The sequence below is a fragment of the Seriola lalandi genome, unplaced genomic scaffold (genome assembly GCF_002814215.2).
Source record: "Seriola lalandi dorsalis isolate HSWRI2012SDOR001 ecotype SW California unplaced genomic scaffold, Sedor1 jcf7180002054544, whole genome shotgun sequence".
In the NCBI taxonomy this organism is placed as follows: Eukaryota; Metazoa; Chordata; class Actinopteri; order Carangiformes; family Carangidae; genus Seriola; species Seriola lalandi.
This window is the reverse complement of record NW_019525097.1, coordinates 3682756-3703133: the sequence shown is the minus strand read 5'-3', so window position 1 is coordinate 3703133 and position 20378 is coordinate 3682756. Positions and strand designations below refer to the sequence as shown.

Sequence of the window (20378 nt, the reverse complement as noted above, 5' to 3'; positions counted from 1 at the left end):
ACTGTAGGTTGCTGTAGCCTGCTCTGTCTCTGTTGCTATGGTTACTCCCATTTCCAGCTCTGGCAAACCAATCATTGCTGGTTGACATATTACTCAAAGTGGCATGCCCTGAATTATGCATAACTGTAACTCTTAAAAAAATTTTAATGAGTGAGTTATATAAAAAGTCATCCCTGGTAAAGTTGTCATGAAGGGGGAAATTAGGTATAAAAACCAAAACACTTTTTTTGTACCAGGCTGTAAACCTGTTTATTTTTGCTGTAAACTTTGGCATTTTAACATCGTCTGTGAGGAGTGACTTACTTTTGGAGCCAGCCTCAGGTGGTCATTTTGCAGCCCCAGAGGTTGCCGCTTGGTTAAATCATGCAAATTCACTGGCTCCTTCGTTTCTTTCTTTCCTTAATTCCTTTCGTTTTTCATTCTTTCGTCTTGTTGACAGAGGAGACATCAGGAGTAAACACCCTCCATTGCTCAGACATCTGATTGCTACATATCCTGAAGCCATGACTTTCTGCTGATGTTTTAACAGAGTGTTTCTCACTTTGTTTGCTCTCACTTTCTTTGTCTCTCTCAAGGCATTTGATGAAATTAGTAATCTGCTCTCTTCATCCCTCCTTTCTCCGCCTCTGTCTCTCTGTCTCTCTCGGTTGTAAGTGTTGACAAGGTCGATGAGTTGATTAAAAGTTTCACCAAAGGGGCAAAAACAGAGAGACATAAAGATACAAAGAACGTGCAGCGAGAAGGAAAGTCGCAGAGGAAGAGGAGAACAGCTGACAGGCGGTCAGAGAGTTGTAGCGAGAGCGAGTATGAGATAAAGAGACAAAGAGAAATTGCGGCTGCCGCTGGATGACTCGTCTGTCGGTCTGAGGTTGATTATTTGACTGAACCCTGAGGGGAGATTTCATCCAGAGCTGCAGAGAAAAACACAGGCATCTACAAAAGTTGAAGGGATGCTTCAGCAAAACGAACAAAACTGGCACAGTTAAATGTTTCATAAATTTCCTGATTTAATTTAATTTCAGTAGTTAAAACTTTGCTCACGTGCTGCAAATGTGACTTTTCATTCATTTACTGTATTTCTATGTACTGTAAAGTTGTAATAGTCTGCTGGGCAATGCTTAGACACCCCTCCCATTAGTTTTTTACTTAGCTATATTCTGTTTTCTTCTTGTTATTCCCCACAGGGTTCATTAAAGTTTCATCAAATCCAATTATTACCTTGCATATTTCCCCAGAACTGTGTGAATTTGTCCTCTGAGTGATGTCAACTGGAGGACACTAGATCCTTGTTGTCTTAATTAATGCTGAAGGTGAAAAACAAGACTCATTAAGGGACACTATGGTAAACATGATTATTAAACTGTTTTAAATACTTCCAAAGTGAGAAGGCTTTCCAAAAATTGATGTCAAAGCAAAGCATAATGAGGAAATTTGCAATGAACTAAATGCTGCACTGCAAATCTTGACGGGTGGATCAAATGAAGGGGAAGCTTGCGAGCTCGCTCAGGCAATCAACTCGAGTCTGCCGCTTCATTCACATGGCACACTGTTCACTGCAACATATGTCTAGCCCACCATTTTCATAACGGCGGCGCACTTGAGGTCTAGCTTATGTTTTCAAAGATCTAGTCTGTACAACATGGAGCGGACAAAGTATTCATAAGTTGTTTTGAACAGCCACATTCAGGCAGGGTGGGAAGTTTGCCATGAATGAGAGGGGTGAGACATGATAACCCCTAACCCATCCAATTCAGACTGACGAAAGGTGTGGGGGGGGTGGGGGCCTCCACACCTATTCGACCATGTGTTAAGTTTACTGATCCCTCAGGCCATCGGTCCTCTGCTTATTATTTTGCTGCATTGCTTCTGCTGTTGTTTATTTAGACTACACAAACATCCACCTGTAGGATGTTAGTCTACCTTCTCTTATCATCATCACTCCCACCTGTACGTAGCTTAGTGTTTTCTTTTGGGGCGATGTGGTCAGAGTTATCACCCATGTAAATGATCTATGTTTACATACAGTATAATCCATTCATGTTAATTAGCTGACGGGACTGTAGTTGCTGAGAACAGTATGAATTATGGTTTAACAAAGCCTGATGACTGTTTTCAGCTCCTTTTTGTCATGCTCGAACTCTAAATACTTTATTCTTCTTCATTAGACGCACACACTGATAAATCTCATGTTAGATTTTAGTCGTCCTTCTCTGCCAGTTTTTTTTTTTTTTTTCTTCTTCTGTTGCTGTTATTTGTACATCATGCTCTGCTGCAGTGTATATTCGCACATATTGCTTCACCTGCTCATCCAATCACATGCAAACACACATGCATTAGTTTGGCGTTATTTGAAAATGTTTTTCACTGCTACAGTTTAATCTAACTCAGCCTGAGGGGTCAATAGAAGAAAGTCAGCAATTTCATTCTTGCATTTCAACATTCACTCATATGGAGTGATTATTGTCTTTGCACTAGCGGAGGCTCTGTCGCACATCACAATAACTCTGCTCTCCTCTTCTGTCCTCTGTGAAATGTTGCATTCATATATACTAACTTATTCCACTGTTCAGCCATGAATAGTGTTAAATGACCGAAATGTAAATAATCTAGTTTCTCCCCCTTTCTTCTCCTTCCAGACTTGCAGAGGAGTTATATCAAAAAGTCAAGAGACTGTTTGGCGACCCCCATCAGGCCACAGAAGACCTGAAAGCAGAGGTAATTATAGGTTCTAATCTTTACTCTTTTGTCTTCGGTGTTCCTAAATTAATGACATTAACTTAATGCTTCCCCATCTGCCTCCCAAGATAAAAGGGAAGCTGTCGGACCATGAGGGGAAGCTCCGGGAGGCCGAGGATCTACTCCGCTCTGCCCAGGGAAAGACGAGGCAGGCCGGCTCACTGGCTGAACAAAACCAAGCTAACCTCACAGCCCTGGAGGTAAGACGCGGCTTACATGTCTGGATGTGCTTTATTTCTACACTCACGGTCACTGTTTTCTCAGACACTCGTAGTGCAATTAAAGACTGTTCAAGTGATTTACTATTCACACTAACATGTTAGATTTTTACTGTGACAAGCAAAGGATTAGCTGTTATGTTTTATTTTACTCTCTTATTCAGACATGGAATCTAAAAGTACTTTTCCACCCATGTCCCAAAAAATATTCAATTTCTGTAGGTAAAAATATTCACAAGAACAAGAACCAGACCAGGACACTGATTGTCAATACAGTTATGTTCCTCTGATCTACAGCTACACCTACGCCCGGCACCTGAGTTTTGGAGGTGAAACTAAAAAGTAAATTAACGTGTTTTGAACAAAAGGCCACAAGCAGTAACAAGTAATCAAGCATAGCCTATGAGCTAGTTGATCCAAACAATTTAAGTCATGCTGCTACACTCACATGTGACGTACCCTACCTTAATGAAATGAAATGCATCCTTCACATCGGCGTGATCTTTCTGCTCACACATACTGTAGTATTTCATCATTCCCACCTCCAAAATTAGCATCTACATGTAGGCCATGATGTTTCTGTCTCTCCCAGTCTCACTCTGTCCTGTACTATCTACACAGAAAAATGTGATTGTCTCTGTGTAGCAAACCAAGCTGATTGATTGAGCCCCTTTCCTCTTGGGAGGCGGGTTCAAAACAGAACACGACAACTGTAAAGCCAAACCCTGTACATGAAAATAGCCACATGAACTTCTCTGAGCCACACATGTGCACAGTTTTTTTTTTTTTAAAGTGCAAACAGAGAAGCATGTCTTACCTTTTTGCTATGGAGAGCCATGATGCCAAATGCTAACTGTAGTGTGCAGCTGTTTTGGGGGTATTGAGCCCGTTTCGCTTTGCAGATTATGAAAAGTTTTTGTTTCGATCTCTGAAAACTAAAAAAAAAAAATCCTTAAAAAACAACTTGATCACACCAAACAGTTCACATTTGGCTTCTCAGACACTACTTATTATTTTCTTTTTAAGCCTTTTGCATGTGATTCATCATCAAGGTAAGCTCAGAGCCAGCACAGATTCCTAACAGAACAAAACAAGCATTTATCAGGAAGATTATTATACGTGTCCTAGAGGAAGCATCCTGCAGTGAACACACACACACACACACACACACACACACACACACACACACACACACACACACACACACACACAGTACATTCTTTATCTTTCTTTTTCTTAATGTCTTTCTTTGTTCCTCCCTGACCCTGCGTTTTTTTGCCCAATAAAGAAACGCTTTATGCAGTAAAGTGGAATACACACACTACACAGAGGAATTACACTGAATTCACATGTTATTTAATCAATCTCTAATTGTACGTCTCTAGTGTCCTCTAACTGCGTTTATTAGTTTTAATAACTGAAAATCAGTTTTACCATAAAGAGGCTTTTAGAACTAGTGTGGACAGATAATAATACTCCCTGAATAATTGCTCTGTCATTATTATAGGATCCAATGAATCATTTTTGATTTGACTTCACTGAACCGATCAAAACCTCTCCTACACACTACATGATTCACATCCAGGTATCCATTGTATGCGTTATGCATTTAACACATCATGAAAGCAGCACACCAACACCAACAAATCCTTTCAGTGTGTAAAACAGTAGAGAAGACGCTTTGTACATGAAATCTTGTACGTAAAATCTGACACAACATCCCAGAAATGTTTTTTCACTATCACAAATGCACTCACTGCGGTTGTTTATTAATGAGAGCTGAAATAAATGGTTGATTAATCAGTTAGTCGATCTGCAGAAAAATAATAATCAACCAAATGTTACCTTGTTCCAGCGTCTCAATCTTGACAACTTTCTGCTTTTCTTTGTCTTATGTCTTATTATGTGACATTTAACAGACCAAACGATGAATTGATTATTTGAGAAAATAATCAACAGATTAATCGGTAGTTAAAATAATCATTAGTCGCAGCTGCTGATCCTGATTTGTTTCCTTGCAGAGGAAGCGCTCTGCAGTCAGTGCAGTGAAACAGGAAGCACAGGAGGTCCTTGGAGAAGGAGAACGCCTGTTGGATGAAGCAAACCAGCTTTCTGACAACATCAACAAAGAGATAGAGGTATTAAAGTCACCCAAGTAGAACCTTCGAGAACCCCTGCAACTCTTAAAACCGCTCCACTGTTCTGTCTGAGGTCAGTTTTGTGTATTTTGGCATCAGGAGACAGGAGTAGAGGAGGACTCTCTGTTTTGATTTTGTCTCTTTGCTTTCTTCTTTGTTCAACTCAAAGTAATTTTATTGGTGTGAAATGCATAAAATAACTAAGGAGATTACCATTAGTACTAACACAAAGAGTGGTTAGTACTTTTTTCAATCTCCACTCCACAGCACCCAAGCAAAGTGAGCAGAGCCTCTGTTTTTGTTTTTGCCTGTAGGACTTGGAGGAGATGCAGAGAGAGCTGGATCCTCTTCATGAGCAGCTGGGTGATAAAGTCGGTCACCTCACCTCTGGTTTAAGTCACAGCTTGGCTAATCACGTGCACGACGCAGAGGAACACGCCAAGCAGCTGAATGACTCTGCTGCTATTTTGGATGGGTAAAGATAAACACGTTACCAACATTTGTATATATTCACACATAGGTAAATACATGAGGCCTAGATCGGGCTGAAACTAGTAGATGTTTTTTTTACGGGTAATTAATCCATTATAATCAGTTGATCATATTTTTGATTTGCCTTTTTTTTATTTCTTTCATGTCAATGCACTAAATTAATTGGACCATTCATCAAGAAAAAAAACCCCACTTGGGGCTCTTGTAGAGTGTGATCACATTTTATAGACTGAAAGTTTGATTGATTGAGACAAAATAATTAAATACAAGAATTAAACTATAAAAATAATTGTAATTGCCTCTCGAGAAGCAAAACAGAATAAATCTCGGAAGTAGAAACCAGCATAGCAATCACTGAGTTCAGTGTGAGGTAATGATTGTGAATGTTGCTGTCACAGGAGTGTCCTGAATCCGAGTTAGCATTACTTCAAAAAATATGTGAATAACATATCAAAGGGAAAATAACAAATTGACCTCCATTTCTCTCTTTTTATTTATTTTTTTTTTGTCCTCCCTCTCCTCACAGTATTTTGGCTGAAGCTAAAAATCTCTCCTTCAACGCAACAGCTGCCTTCAAGGCCTACAGTAACATTAAAGCAAATGTCGATGCAGCAGAGAAAGAGGCGAAGGCAGCCAAACAGAGGGCAAATGAGGCACTGGCACTGGTAAGAGGACACGAACATATGCACACACCTATCGACGGGATTCAAAATAACACTTCTATTCTTAAATGGCTGCTTCCATCACGGTTTGCTAAAGCATCCCATTATTTTGTTCTATATTAACAATTCATTATGACAGAAAAATCTTATGATCCATTGGTCTCATTTTCCCTGTTTAGAAATACATTCTCTATGATGTAGTTGTACACGTATCTTATGCTATATGTGATATACACGTCTCACATTCATACTGTAAATATCACGCACAAGCATTCTGGCTATCCAGACTAAGAACGTGTACTCTCAGTACAAGAGGTGTGTGTGTGTGTGTGTGTGTGTGTGCGTGCGTGCGTGCGTGCGTGCGTGCGTGCGTGCGTGCGTGCGTGCGTGCGTGTGCGTTCGTGTGTTTGTGTCTTGCATGCAGTAACAGTAATGTAAGCTTGTGCTCTCCATTAGTCATGGCTGAGAGATCAAAGCACTTCTCTGTCCTCTCTCCTTCTTTCATTTTTCCCCTCTCCCTCTTTCATTATCATGACCACACACACACACATACACCTGAAATCTCCCGTTTCCTTCTTCTTTCCTCCTTTTATTTCTTAATTTATTCTTTTTCTTCCCTTCTTTTTTTCCCTTGTCCTTATTTAACACTTTTTTTGTTCACTCTCCTCTCGTTTGTCTTGGTTACATTCCTCATCTTTGATTTTCTTTTCCACTTTATTCTGTAATAGTTTATTTGCCTCTCAGTTCTTTTTAAATTATTTTCTGTGTGCCAATTTACTTGTCCTTTTTTCTGCCAATGTTTTACCCTTTTTGTGACTCATTCCCCTCGTTTGCATTTTTCACCTGTGTCTTTTTTCTTTTCTTCCTTTGGCAAGAAAGAGGTAAAGAGTAGAAGTAGAAAGAGCTAAAAAGACAGTGAAAGGAGGAGTAGAAACAAAGAAAGAAGGGTTGAGGGTGGAGAATGAATGTGAGGAGAAGTATAGTCTGCTGAATGCCTTTCTTAGAATATCATTTAGCAATGCAAAGTAGTCAAGCTTTGATCTTATATAAAGATTATATGCAGATTACTGCACCTTTTTATCTGTCACAAAACATACTTTTAATTTATGTTTGGGATTTAAATTATTCTGAAAGCATTTTTGGTGAAAACATTTGAAGTCACACATTTCACTGTTGCTCTGTGTGTGTCTGTGTGTGTGTGTGTGTGTGTGTGTGTGTGTGTGTGTGTGTGTGTGTGTGTGTGTGTGTGTGTGTGTAGGCTTTAGGTCCTGAGGTCCCAATAAAGGATGCAGCTCAAGGTGCCCTTCAGAAGAGCCAGAGACTGCTGAACCAAGCTAAACAATTGCAAAATGATGTCAAAGGTAACCATGAGTGTGTGTACTGTATATTGTATATGCAACAGACAGTGTGATGATATAGGTGGCCACTTATTGTTATACAAGGAGCTTCAGTCCATATAGAAACAATAGAAATGATCATATACACAGTACAAACCAGTATTGAGTTTTATTCACTTGAACCAGTTTATCAGTCATCAGCATCACTCTTCATCCGTGTCTCTATGCCTCACTGTCCGTCACATTTCCCTGTTAGGAGAGTGAGGGAAGTGATTTTATTAACAGGCAGCCCGAGCTTCAAATCAAACCATCACCATCATTTACGTTGTGTGTGTGCGTGTTTTTGTGTTTGTTTAGAGAATGCAGATAGCGTGGCCGGGCTGAAGGGCAGAGTTAAAGCAGCGAGAGACAAAACCAAAGACCTGCTCAAAGCTGTCAACGGAACCATGGCAACGCTCAACGCTATCCCCAACGGTATGACTGCACGAAAACACAGTGTGAGTGAGTGAGTGAGTGAGTGAGAGTGTGTGTGGGAGAGAGATAAAGAGAGAGTGGATCAATATCAGTGCACGGATAGAGGTCAGTTGCTCTGGTAAACTCAACTTGACACGTGTCAATACTCAGATACACATAGACACACAGAAATGCGCCGCAGTGATAGTGAGGTGGTTGAACCAAAGTGATACACATGGTTGCGTTTGGATCAACGTGCAGAAAAAAGTTAAATGTAGCTGCTACAAATTGTAAATCAACACATGTTAAATTGCACTTGAAATTCCGGTGAGTGAGCTCAAAATCACAGTAATCCTAACGTCAAGGTGGGTCGGATCGCTGGAGACCAAAAGATTATCAGTCTGATTTTCACAGGATTTACCCAACCTGATAACACAATCAGATGTGGTTAGGAAAGACGTTCAGCAGTGATTATCCACTGGTGTAATGGGTTTACAGTTTCAGTTTAACCCCTAAAATCTACTAATGGATTGACCTATGACACCTATTATATCAAAACAAGTTTGGTATTTATGGCCAGACACCTACAGGACAAAGCCAGTCGTTTCTGAGGCAGGGCTTGATGGACACTAAAGACAAGGCTTTAATGAAAAGAAGCGACCCACCTGCACTGCCTTTAATACAACAGTCAGCAGGATAATCTTATCCTTGCCTACTTGGTGTGCCTAGATTAGATGACAAAAATATGTAGTTTTTTAAATATCAATTTTGTGCTAATCTGCTTAATACTCTGCTTTGGAAGCTATTGTACAATAAATGAATGGAGTTTTTTGTGGTGAAATGTTGGAAACCTTACATATCATTGAAAATGTCAAATTTAGGAAATTAAAAGAAGTAAAATTGTTCTTATCATGGTCCCAATTTGTTTTAGATGTTTCCAGCATTGAGTAGCAGCTCTGTTTCAGTTATCCATTAAGGAAATATTCTGGAACAACTGAGTGAAAGGAAAAAGTATAAAGTAATGTTGAAGTGGAATTACAGTATCATATCACGTGGAGTTGCAGCACAATTCGTGTATGTGTTGTCAGACCTCTGAGTCAGTGCCACTTCCTGCCTCAAAATCTGGCCTGTGATCTGTCTTCTTTTTATCTCTGGATCAAACTCCTATTCAAACAACAAAGCAGAAGCAACAAATCAGTGTATACATGCGTACCTGTCTGAAAATTAAATCTCACATCTAACATTAGAATCAGCTCAGGTTAAAGGCCGTCCAAACAAACACTGATAAATTCCACCATGAATTTTTATTAAAACACCATATCCATCATGTCATGTTGACTTAACAATATCTAATTTTTAATAACATATCATTAGCAGCACTATGCATCACAAAACCCATCTATTGGCCCATTAATGCAATGCCGCTGATTAATGTATGTAATTTGTATATCTTTGTGTTTCTGTTTTTTATTATTATTATTCTTTTTTTTTTTTTGACAGACACAGCAGCTAGGCTAGCAGCCACAAAGGCTGTAGCAGCTGATGCTAATGTCACAGCCATAGATGTCCTTGAGCGCCTTGGAGATTTGAATCTGCGACTCCATGGCCTACAGAGGAACTACAGTGAGCTGGAGGACACTGTGAATGCAGCCAATCAGATGATCCAGGACCCCGAGAAAAACAGTAAAGTGCCTTTAATTTTGGCTGGTTACGTAGTAACATAGTGTAATGATTAAACACAGACCCCCCAGAGAATTTCTGTCAATAAGAATGAAAAAACGTTTATTTACCATTTGGAAAAAAAAGGCGTGCCAATGAAAATAAAAGAAATAATTAGTTCATTAAGTATGTTTAATGTCAATACATCGTGAGTCAAATCCTCAATCTGAAAAAGGCTGATAAGGCTGCTTTACCTTAATTTCTCGACTCATTGGAGATATGAAGTTATTTTCTCAAACCCACATAAATTAGTGAGTCATGATTACCTCAACCCAAACCTGATGTTTTTTTCTCTCTGTCTCTCTTTTTTCAATTCCCACAGCCATCAGTATGTATATTTCACTTACCTCAATATATGTACTGTTTACTGTAAGTGGTGTACCAATACAATGTTGTACTTACCAAGTAAAACTGAGCGTAATGTTAATTCCCTACCAATACACGTTTCTTTACATTTAAAGGCATAGCTGTGCACCATATTGAGCAGGAACCCTTAAAATCATCACTTGAGTACAATTAAACATAATTTTGTTGTTTTGTTTTTTTGGCGTAATCAATATCAGCAATGTCATTATGATCTGATTTCAACAAGAGTATTGGATCACCACCCATTCATTTTATGGTCATCTTTAATATCTGTCCAGTAAGCAGCAATGGCTTCTAATAATGCCTCTGTTCTGCTCTGCTCTGCCCGGCTGGAGCATGAGAGCTCTGCGCACCACAAAGCATGGAACTACTTCTTCTTTTTTTTTTTTTTTTCTGTCTATAAATATATATATATATATATATACATCTTTTTCAGTTTCAAGCCTTTACAGTATATTACAGTAAATAGTGTAGAAAAGGTTTTCTTTGAATGCTTAGCTGCACTAATGCACCTTCTCCATCTTTCTTGCTCTTCCTTCATATTTCTTCTCCTCCTTTGAGTAATATCAATGACGTCTTCTGCTGCCATTATTTGTCATCCTTTCCACACTTTGTCAACCTCTCTACACACCAGCTCTCTGCGCTCTCTCAGCTATAATATACTGTTTAGTGTTAATGGTAGCAACTGCTGTGCGGTTCTGTATCACTACTGTACTTTATCTCTCTCTACTCTCAGTCCATGCTGCAGGAGCGAAAGTGAAGGATTTAGAGGATGAAGCTGATAGGCTGTTGGAGAAGCTGCAGCCAATCAAAAAGCTGCAGGACAATTTGAAGCGAAACATTTCACAAATCAAGGAACTGATCAACCAAGCCAGGAAACAAGCCAACTCAGTAAGTTGTAACTGTCAGTCTGATCCTATTAAAGGAGTTTAAGTGTATGACAGCACAATTGTGTCCTTAAAAACAGTTTTACAATCATTTAGTTTAATTTTGAATTTTAGTGCTTGTAATTATCTAAAACATTATACCAAAATATATTCTGTAAATCAAATATGCACTTTTCAGATTCAGTAGTTTTACTCTGTCAGTACTAATACAAAATGTCATTGGCAACTTTCTGAATGTTACTGCAAAGTTCATAGCACTATGACGACACAGGCAAGTCAGACACCAGGCTAACTTTAACCCAGGTCTGCAATGCTTCTGTGTTACTACATATATAATAAATACAGGATAAAAAGCTAAAAGGTGAAAGCAGTTATGCAAAATTCTTCATGCGAAAACTTAATTTCTCTTCTTTGTCTTCCTCGTTCCAGATCAAAGTATCAGTGTCATCGGGTGGCGACTGTCTCCGTAGTTACCGCCCTGATATCAGGAAAGGGAGGTACAACACCATCGTCCTTCATGTTAAAACCACAACGCCTGATAACCTGCTCCTCTACCTGGGATCAGCCAAATATGTAAGTATACTGTTGCTGTGTAAACAAATTACCATAAGCGCACAGAAATAGTTTGTTTATTTAGCAGTTTGTGTATGTATGTGTAAAGCTGACAACATTGAATACAGACCAGATATGTTGACATTTTCGTGACTTACAGTATAGCACAATCTGCTATATGTCTCAACTGTAATTTAAAAAAATAAAGCAGTTTTTTTCACTTGAGAACTGACCAAAATATCAAAAACTACCAGCAGCTGCTTCTCATAACCAAACCAACCATAAGCAAACCAAAACAGTTTCTTTACCTGTGAATGATCATGTACATACAGACCTACAGCTGTCGTTTGGAATCGCTTTTCTCATCTTCTACATTTTCAGCAACGTACATTTCCATGCTAATAATGCCTTGCTGTATATTAACACCTATTAAGTTTTGTTGGATAACTAAAACCTCTTTATGGCTCTGCAGAAAAACTGGTCCAACTTTGTCTGCAGTATATATGGCTCCGGTATTATTGCTGACAAAATCCAGTTGACAGTTTCAAATTTTCTAAACTGTTTCATATTAAACTATTAATCATATTTAATATCATGTTGAGGTTCTGTGTATTGTGTAGCATTTATCATACTTGAAAATGCCAAAGTGCGCACACACACACACACACACACAGAAAGTATGCATACACAGAGGGAAGCACACACTTACATCCCTCTCTCTCAGCCACACACAAAAACTCACACACACACATACTCCCTGAATGATTTGTCTAATATGAGAATAATTAATACTTCTTGACACTTACTCACTAACGCCCCTATAAGCACAGCACACTGCTTTTTTAAGGTACTGCTGATAATCCCTAAGTGTGCATATGTGCCGATCAGTGTGTATGGATATGTGTGTGTCCTAATGAGCTGCAGCAATTAACAAGTTTATGTTGCTATCTGCTTTAGCCTGATTTCCCCTGAGAAATCACTGCTTTGCTTCATCTGACTGGGAAGTCTTGAACGTGTGTGTGTGTGTGTGTGTGTGTGTGTGTTTGTGTGTGCGTGCGCGCATTTTTGTGTCTCTCACAAATACTCTCTAATTGCGAAGAATTCTGTATGAATAGTAATGTACTGTGTGTGTGCGTGTGCCACTTTAACATTTCACTAATAGTGTGTAATGCTGGTTGAATAATAACGATGCCGCCCTGTGATCTGTGCTAATGAATAATCGTCATTACCGTGGAGAGACTTGGAAGATAAGTGTGTATACCTGTTTGTGTATGTGTGTCATTTGTGGCTTCAAATGTGACTCCCTAATAATCTCTAATTGTGCCTAATACTATATGAATAATAATGCTGCGTGAGTGTGTACTTCAGACGCAGCATCCAGATGAGAGCATATGCTCAAAATTCTCCTATTAATTTTTTGGCTCATACATAAGTAATAAGATCATTAATCAAAATACAGCAAGATCCTGTGAAAACCCACTTACAGAGACAGATGGAGAAAACTTTGTACCCTGAGAATAGATCAGAGCTGGGTGTGAAATCCCTTCTCTGTGTACTGTTTCACTATTCCCTACATGATAAATACTCAGTAAGGTTCTCTGTGGTGAGTAATAAATGGAGATTTCGTACAGTTATTAATCACCATCATTTTTGCATCACCATCAACGGTGTTGCATAACTCCTGTGTTCTGTCATCGCAGGAGCTAAGACGAAGCACTGCATTGGGTCAAATGCTATGGACGCTGCATTTTTCATTGCAGAATCCTGATATTAAATAATTGAACTTGAAGCAAATGTGTGCCAGTTCATTCTTTGCACAGTTTGCGATGCACCTTGTTCACACCTGATGGTGTATAAGACGACCTGGCCCTCACTGAGATGTGTGAAGTTACTTTCCTCCAACTGCAATTCAGTTTGTGGTGACATTGTGGATCTGTGAGGGCACATGTTATATCCTCAATTGCATACATTGCACCACCCCCACCCCACCCTCCAAAACTGTTTATACACAATATATTCACTATGTGTCTTATGTGTGTCTCAGGTTGATTTCCTGGCCTTAGAGATGCGTAAGGGGAAGGTGAATTTCCTTTGGGACGTGGGTTCAGGTGTGGGGAGGGTCGAATATCCCCATCACACCATCCATGACGGGAACTGGCACAGAATAGAGGCGTCTCGGTAAGCAGTGTGCACACACATACAGGACATGCATATTCTTTGTTATTCTCACACACGTGCACGGAAAGCCTCTCATTCAAATGTGCTTCCTAAGCAGAATGGTCAGATCTAAGAAAACCAGGGATGTTGAGAAGCATGTTTTGATGATGCACACACAATCTCACCAGCTCATGCACTTACATTATACTCTCAGATCTCATACTATACACAAATAGTCAAGAGAGAGAGCCAAGAGTGGCACTTACATGCAAATATATAGCACTTATATCCACTCTGACATCAGCATTTTTTCTACAATGGAAATCAAATGTTCAGAAATAGAGACTGTGCTCGTCTTCTATCGTTTGACGCCACCGTCTTGTTCTTCTCTTCTAATGTTTTGGGTCATTGTCTTGCTGTAAGATAAACCCCCGACCAACCAGTCTCTCTTCCTTTGTCACTCACCTTTTTCTCGACATCATGATGGAAACATAAAGTACTACTTAGTGCAGCTTGGTATTGTCCAAATAATTTTCCGGAGGGTGTAGTAGCACAGTTTGTTCCAACACCGCCTTTGTACAGACAGAGGGTTTGTAAGTAATTGACACAAGTTAGGACACCTTGTAAAGATCGTTTGAATCACCTTCAAGGCCGCATTTACTTCCATTCCTGCAGAAAGTTCACTTAAATCTGTGGAAAAGGAATGTTTTATGTATGAAATATGAATGATTTTTCAGATTTTGGTGGCCTGAACCTTTTATATTATTGGAGAGTTTACATTCACCGAGCTGCTTAAATTTCAATATAAACTAGACACATTCAGGAGCTCTAAAACTTTTTACCTAATAGTTTGAATATGTTAGGAAAAGAAATCAAATTTATTGGAGTTTATTTATTGTTACATACTTTTTTATTTAGTTGTGGCCAGTTAGCACCTTAGATAATGTCATGATGTGTGTGGCACATGATAAATGGAATGATATATTTTATTCAATGTAACTGTCACTGTAACCTAATTTACATCAAGAACAGTCAATTGTAACAGCAAAAATAAACCAACCTAGCCTTTCATTTCATTCACACTGCTGAAGAAAACATGTTGCTTCACATGGGAAATCAAAGAGATTTCAGCCGTGTCAGCCGATGGCACATCATTACATAGATACAGTGTAATCTAGCAAATCCAGTTTCCCTCTGTGAAAGCTGAAGTGGTGCCGTATACATTTACACCGACTGAAGATGTTAGACGCACTTGGAATCAGTTTTTATGAACTCTTGGTGCTTAAGATGAATGATGGAAACACAAGGTGGAACCAGTTTGTAGAAGTGGAACCTCTGGGCTGTACAATGAGATTAATCTCCCACCTCTGAGTTTGTTTTTCGAAGCAGGAACAGCATTTCTGTATTGTGTGGGGGAACATTTTTAAGACTGATAGTCTGTGTGATCCCAATGGAAAACACCTTTGGGAAATCTCTCAGATGGAAATGCATGGCGCAGGTGGGAAGTCTGCTTGGTGTGAATGAGTCTTGTGTTAGATGGTCTGTCTTCTAGGAAATACAGAATGGCAAACAAAATAACATCGAACCCTCTCTCTCTCTTACTCCTTCTCTCTGTCTGCAGTAATGGCTTGAATGGTACCATATCAGTATATCCTCTGGAAGGCTCTATGGCTGGTATGATGCCGACCCCGGCCAGTGCCAACTCACCCACGGCCTACACCATCTTGGACGTCGACCAGAACGCCTACCTGTTTGTAGGAGGAATACTCGGCACTGTCAAGGTATCTGACCGTCTCTCTGTCTGTGCGTAACAACATCTAGAACCTGTCTGTCTTTTTTCACTCTGCTGTTTTTCTCCTTCTTACTTTTAGAAAGCAGATGCAGTTAGAACAACAACATTCACAGGCTGCATGGGGGAGACCTTCTTGGATGGTAAACCCATTGGCCTTTGGAACTACAGAGATAGACAGGGAGACTGTAAAGGATGTGTTGTCAGGTAAACAAACACTTATTCAGTTTTCATATTTTTCATAAGTTGTAATATTTTTTTTCCTCCTTGTTTACTGTTATATTATGCATCCCCTGTATATACTGGGTGTTATAAAAATCATTACTTTTTATATATATATTCACCCAACTTGGTTTTGTGTTATAAAATACAACTCATGAGATCAAAACAACTCTTCCTTCAGTCAATTTTCTCTCTCTCTTGTTGTTCTTTTAATATTCAAGAGGACGCTTCATCAACTTTGCTATTTTGCATCTCAAACTTGGATGAAAAAGAAACCGATAATGACGCGCCTGTGTTTTTACAGCCCTCAGCGCTCAGATGGTGAGGGAATAGTCCAGCTGGACGGTGAAGGCTACGCCGCGGTCGGACGACCAACAAGGTGGAACCCCAATGTTTCCACAGTCACTTTTAAGTTCCGCACTTTCTCCTCCGAGGCTCTGCTCATGTATCTGGCTACTGAAGATATGGTATGTACAAAACAAAGCAAAAGGGTATGAAACTGAAATGTTAATCATTTATTCAAGAGAGACCCTGCTCCACTTTTAATAAAAAATTTGTTAAGACTTTGCTTTGTAGGTTAAACTCATGTTCATCATGCAACTAAAAATATGTGTTTTTTTAGTCCTCAAAAGGTCGTGTACACAGCTAGTACAAAAGATAAAGTAATTGTAATTAATGAAGCAGTTTGACTAGTATCATTCTTACCTATAATTTGACAGCACCACCTTTTTTGTGTTATTACATGTACAAACTTCTTCCATTATTTTGTATTTCATGTTTTTCTTGGCTCTGTGAAACAGATTTTTTTCATTTTTAAATTGGTACAAAATACCGTTGCTACGCACGCCAGAGCCTCACAGCACATTTTCCCTGGCTCTTGCTTTGTATAGAAAGACTTTACGTCCCTGGAGCTGTCAGAGGGCAAGGTGAAGGTGAACTTTGACCTTGGGTCAGGGGTTGGCAGCGCCATAACAGCTAACCGACACAATGATGGAAGCTGGAAATCCCTCACCATGTCGAGGAACAAGAAACAAGGTACATACAACACTGAAAACAACAGACAAATGATCAGATACTTGGGCCTATGAATTATTATTGTTGTTGTCCCTTTAACTGTTCATAAAGCCACGGTGACGGTAGTGGACATCGACAGCAGCGCTGAAGAGAAGATAGTGGCCACATCTCAGGGTTCAGCTACTGGTCTGAACCTCAAGGAAAACCAGAAAATCTATTTTGGAGGCCTGCCAACGATTGGAAATTACAGGTACAAACACACACTGCTGTAATTCATTCATGTACTCATATAGATGTACTCATATAGACGCTCTCATACAGGTGGACTCATTTTAAAGAGGGCCGTAAGATGTTCTGTGTGTGTGATAAGACTGTCTTCCTAATTAGTGCCACGGGTGCTCAGCTCCGAGGCACTCCTCTACAGCTAGAATAGCTGAGAGGAGTGCCTTCGTTGCTTTTTTTTTTTGTTTTGTTAAAAGAGTGAATGAAGTTGTGACGGTCTCCGCTGAGACAGAGGAGAGGAGAAGCTACTAGCCCTCTCTCGCTGTCACTTCTAGTCGCGTTGCTCTCCTCCCCAGTAATGTTAAATTTAGCACCGAAAAAAACATAATAGTGGTAATTTAAATAGCGGTTCATGGGATTTATTAACCCTCAGGGGTCCCTCTGTCCTTTTTTGGACATTTTCTTCACTTTTCTTTTTTGATTTGCTGATCATTTTGGCTGTGTTACAGCTGAAGGTGTGGATTTCTGCAAGAAAGTGTCTTTTTTGACATATTTTTAAAATCTAATGTCAGTTACTGTTACAGGTCTATTATACACTGGTAACACATTTTGTACCCTCTGGGGTTCCTCGCGTCCAAAAAAAGGACACACAAAGAAAATGCTATAAAATCATCATATATCAATATTTTTTTCTGCTTTTTTTGCATAAATCTCTTAAACCACTTCAGTTCTGCTCAAACCTACCAAATGTTTATTAGTTTTCAGGATTTTAACCCTTTAAATGCCAGTTTGAAGACATGTTGCCTCTTGTTTTATTAAAAAAAACAACACAGAATATGAGATATTTCCCACATAATACATGATGGAGGGATGTGACATTGTTTTATATCAGAGTCTTTTATATCAAGACATTTCTCAAAACCAAAATATGATCAAGGTGAATTTTGAACACTGGAAATAAATCATGTACTCATCCCGGCAGTAGCCCCCGTGGCACTCAAAATTTCCCTGGAATTTTGTAGTGATTCTTGTTATTTCCTAATGTAAAACTTCTTTTGACTCTATAAAATGAAGCCACTCAGACTTTTCTGTAGACCAAGAACAATCAGCCTCTTCAAGACCCATTATAATTTTTTTCACATGTTGTAGTCTGTCATTGAAACATCTGTGTACCATCAGGTTGAGCAGAAACAACTTGACTAGTTTAAATGAGTCATTAGTTGAAACTGTGTTTTTGAAATGTGCTAATGCTTTGATATCATGTTTTGTCTTAACAGCATGACAGCCAGGTAAATAAATGAATAAATAAATTATAATCAGACATATAGTAAAATGTTCTGTGAATTGCTGTCTGCATGAGCCACACCCATGCTGATGACGCTGCATAGCCCACAGTCAATCTGTGTCTTTGTTTCTTGGCTGGCACCTGAAGGCTCCTGCTCTTCCACATGGCGGCTGGAAAGCACTTTTCTCTATTCTTTTATTAATCTGAATTTGACGTTTGCCTGCTCAGAAACATTTAGGTGCATTTCCTCACATTTATGACTCTGCCTCACAGGCATTATTGCCATAATTCTATTTAAAATTGTATTTCAGGATCTAAGTATCTCTACCATGTTTTTGTAGCGCTGCAAGCAACAGTTTCTGCTGAGCTACAAAAACATGGCTCTAATTCTCTGAAAACAATTACAATGTGGTGCCTTACACTGCTAATAATGTTCAGTGTGATTCAAGATTATCTGACGGGGGATTTTTCTGTTTTCCTTTCCTCTTGAATAATATGCAACCTGAACAAAGCCTGACATTAAAGAATTTAAAAAAAAAAAGATAATTATAATAAACCCATAAGTATTAGTATGGACAAACGCCATATTCAGATTATTCTGGTTGACGTCCAGGCGTCACTCTGCTTTTGGATACATGATGCAATAGTTTCACCGCTGCAGTAATTCAAGATATTTAAATGATGCTACACTGCTAAGAGACAGGAAAGTGAATTGAGTTTTTCCAAATTCTTTACCTAAAAATACTCTTGACTAAAATCATTTCAACTCCTTTATAGGTCAGAGGTCACTCTGAAGCGATATGCAGGCTGTCTTCGGGAGATTGAAGTCTCCAGAACTCCATATAATCTCCTCAGCAGTTCAGATTATACTGGGGTCACTAAAGGATGTAATGTAGAGGTAAGAGTGTCCACTTAATTGTAGATATTAGCTGTGCAGTGTATTTAAGATCTTAAACCGCCAAGATTATATTACAGAAGTTTGCCTGTCTACTTGCATTTGCATGCTGTGCTGTAGATTCAGTGTTGTATGCTATAAAATGCATTTAAAGTTGCTTTATTGTAGTTAGTAGAGCATATAACGTGTATAATTCAGCATCTACAGCACAGTATTTGCATTATACAGGTATGTGAAAACCTCTCTGTATAATAGTGCTACTATTTAATATGTTTAACGTGTCAGAATGTGGCAGAATAGAAAGCGCATGAATATGTACAAGGAAACTTAACATTATATACAGTAACTATGAATTTATAAACAGCCTTGACAAACCCCTTCACCTGTTTTTGACCTTTCTTCTTTTTCTTTTCTCACTTGAGTGGCCTTCTTTAATTCTTATTTGCCTGTCAATCTGTTGCTTTTTTTTATATATGTGGCTTTCTCCAAAACAAAATGGAAATAGAGTTCAGAAAAGGCAATCACTAGTTCAGACTGTCCTATGATGTTTTCATTTACCTCTTACACACACAAACATATTAATTAATTCAATACTATACAGTCCAGACCATAAGTATATGGGCAGCACATTTAAGCGCCAAGTCTCAAGTTTATTTGAGTAGGTTTACATCAATATAGAAAGTGACAGAAATATAGTCCTTTTAATGCGAACTGACCAAAGTTTAGGGGTTTGATAGTAATTGTACACTTATCTACTAAATGTTTGTGGGCAGCTGTATGTTATAAAGATGATCATGGTAAGGCAAAAAAACAAAGATATATCAGAGAGTTATCAAAGGTTGTCGTTTTGCCAAAATCTACAGTCGGGTATATTCTAAATAAAAGGGATCTAAAGGGGCCATACCTCCCATCTATATTAATGTCACTTCAATTTACAAACCATTATTTTATTTCAGTTTCAAACTGAATGTGCTGAAGCTCAGAGCTTTAAGGTCAAAAAATGTGTACTTGCGGTCCGGACTGTACACACACTTCCACAATCCTCTAAATTATGCAAACTCATCTCTCTACTGCTCAAAAGTTTAAGAACACCTCAATTTTTGCAGAAATGTACAAAGTGTGATGTCTGTGTTTCTGAAATTACAGCATAGAACAAGAAATTATTGAAAGTGAAGGAAGCTTGAAATCTTAAATCCTAAATTGAATCCAAATTTTTGACTCATTCAGCAGCTGA

The 20378-nt window shown here is 38.9% G+C and overlaps 1 protein-coding gene across 1 annotated transcript in view; it reads left to right on the top strand.

Annotated features, from left to right (window-relative positions):
- lama2 (laminin, alpha 2) overlaps positions 1-20378 on the top strand; it is a 180881-nt gene that overhangs the window by 139693 nt on the left and 20810 nt on the right. Inside the window, exons 41-58 of the mRNA XM_087176271.1 lie at positions 2637-2715; positions 2805-2936; positions 4976-5092; positions 5407-5567; positions 6111-6249; positions 7505-7607; positions 7941-8057; positions 9537-9719; positions 10858-11012; positions 11438-11581; positions 13605-13738; positions 15339-15498; positions 15589-15713; positions 16033-16195; positions 16619-16763; positions 16854-16992; positions 18242-18253; positions 19027-19147. Of these exons, the coding sequence (XP_087032397.1) occupies positions 2637-2715; positions 2805-2936; positions 4976-5092; positions 5407-5567; positions 6111-6249; positions 7505-7607; positions 7941-8057; positions 9537-9719; positions 10858-11012; positions 11438-11581; positions 13605-13738; positions 15339-15498; positions 15589-15713; positions 16033-16195; positions 16619-16763; positions 16854-16992; positions 18242-18253; positions 19027-19147 (2329 nt within the window). The remainder of the gene's footprint in view (positions 1-2636; positions 2716-2804; positions 2937-4975; positions 5093-5406; positions 5568-6110; positions 6250-7504; positions 7608-7940; positions 8058-9536; positions 9720-10857; positions 11013-11437; positions 11582-13604; positions 13739-15338; positions 15499-15588; positions 15714-16032; positions 16196-16618; positions 16764-16853; positions 16993-18241; positions 18254-19026; positions 19148-20378) is intronic.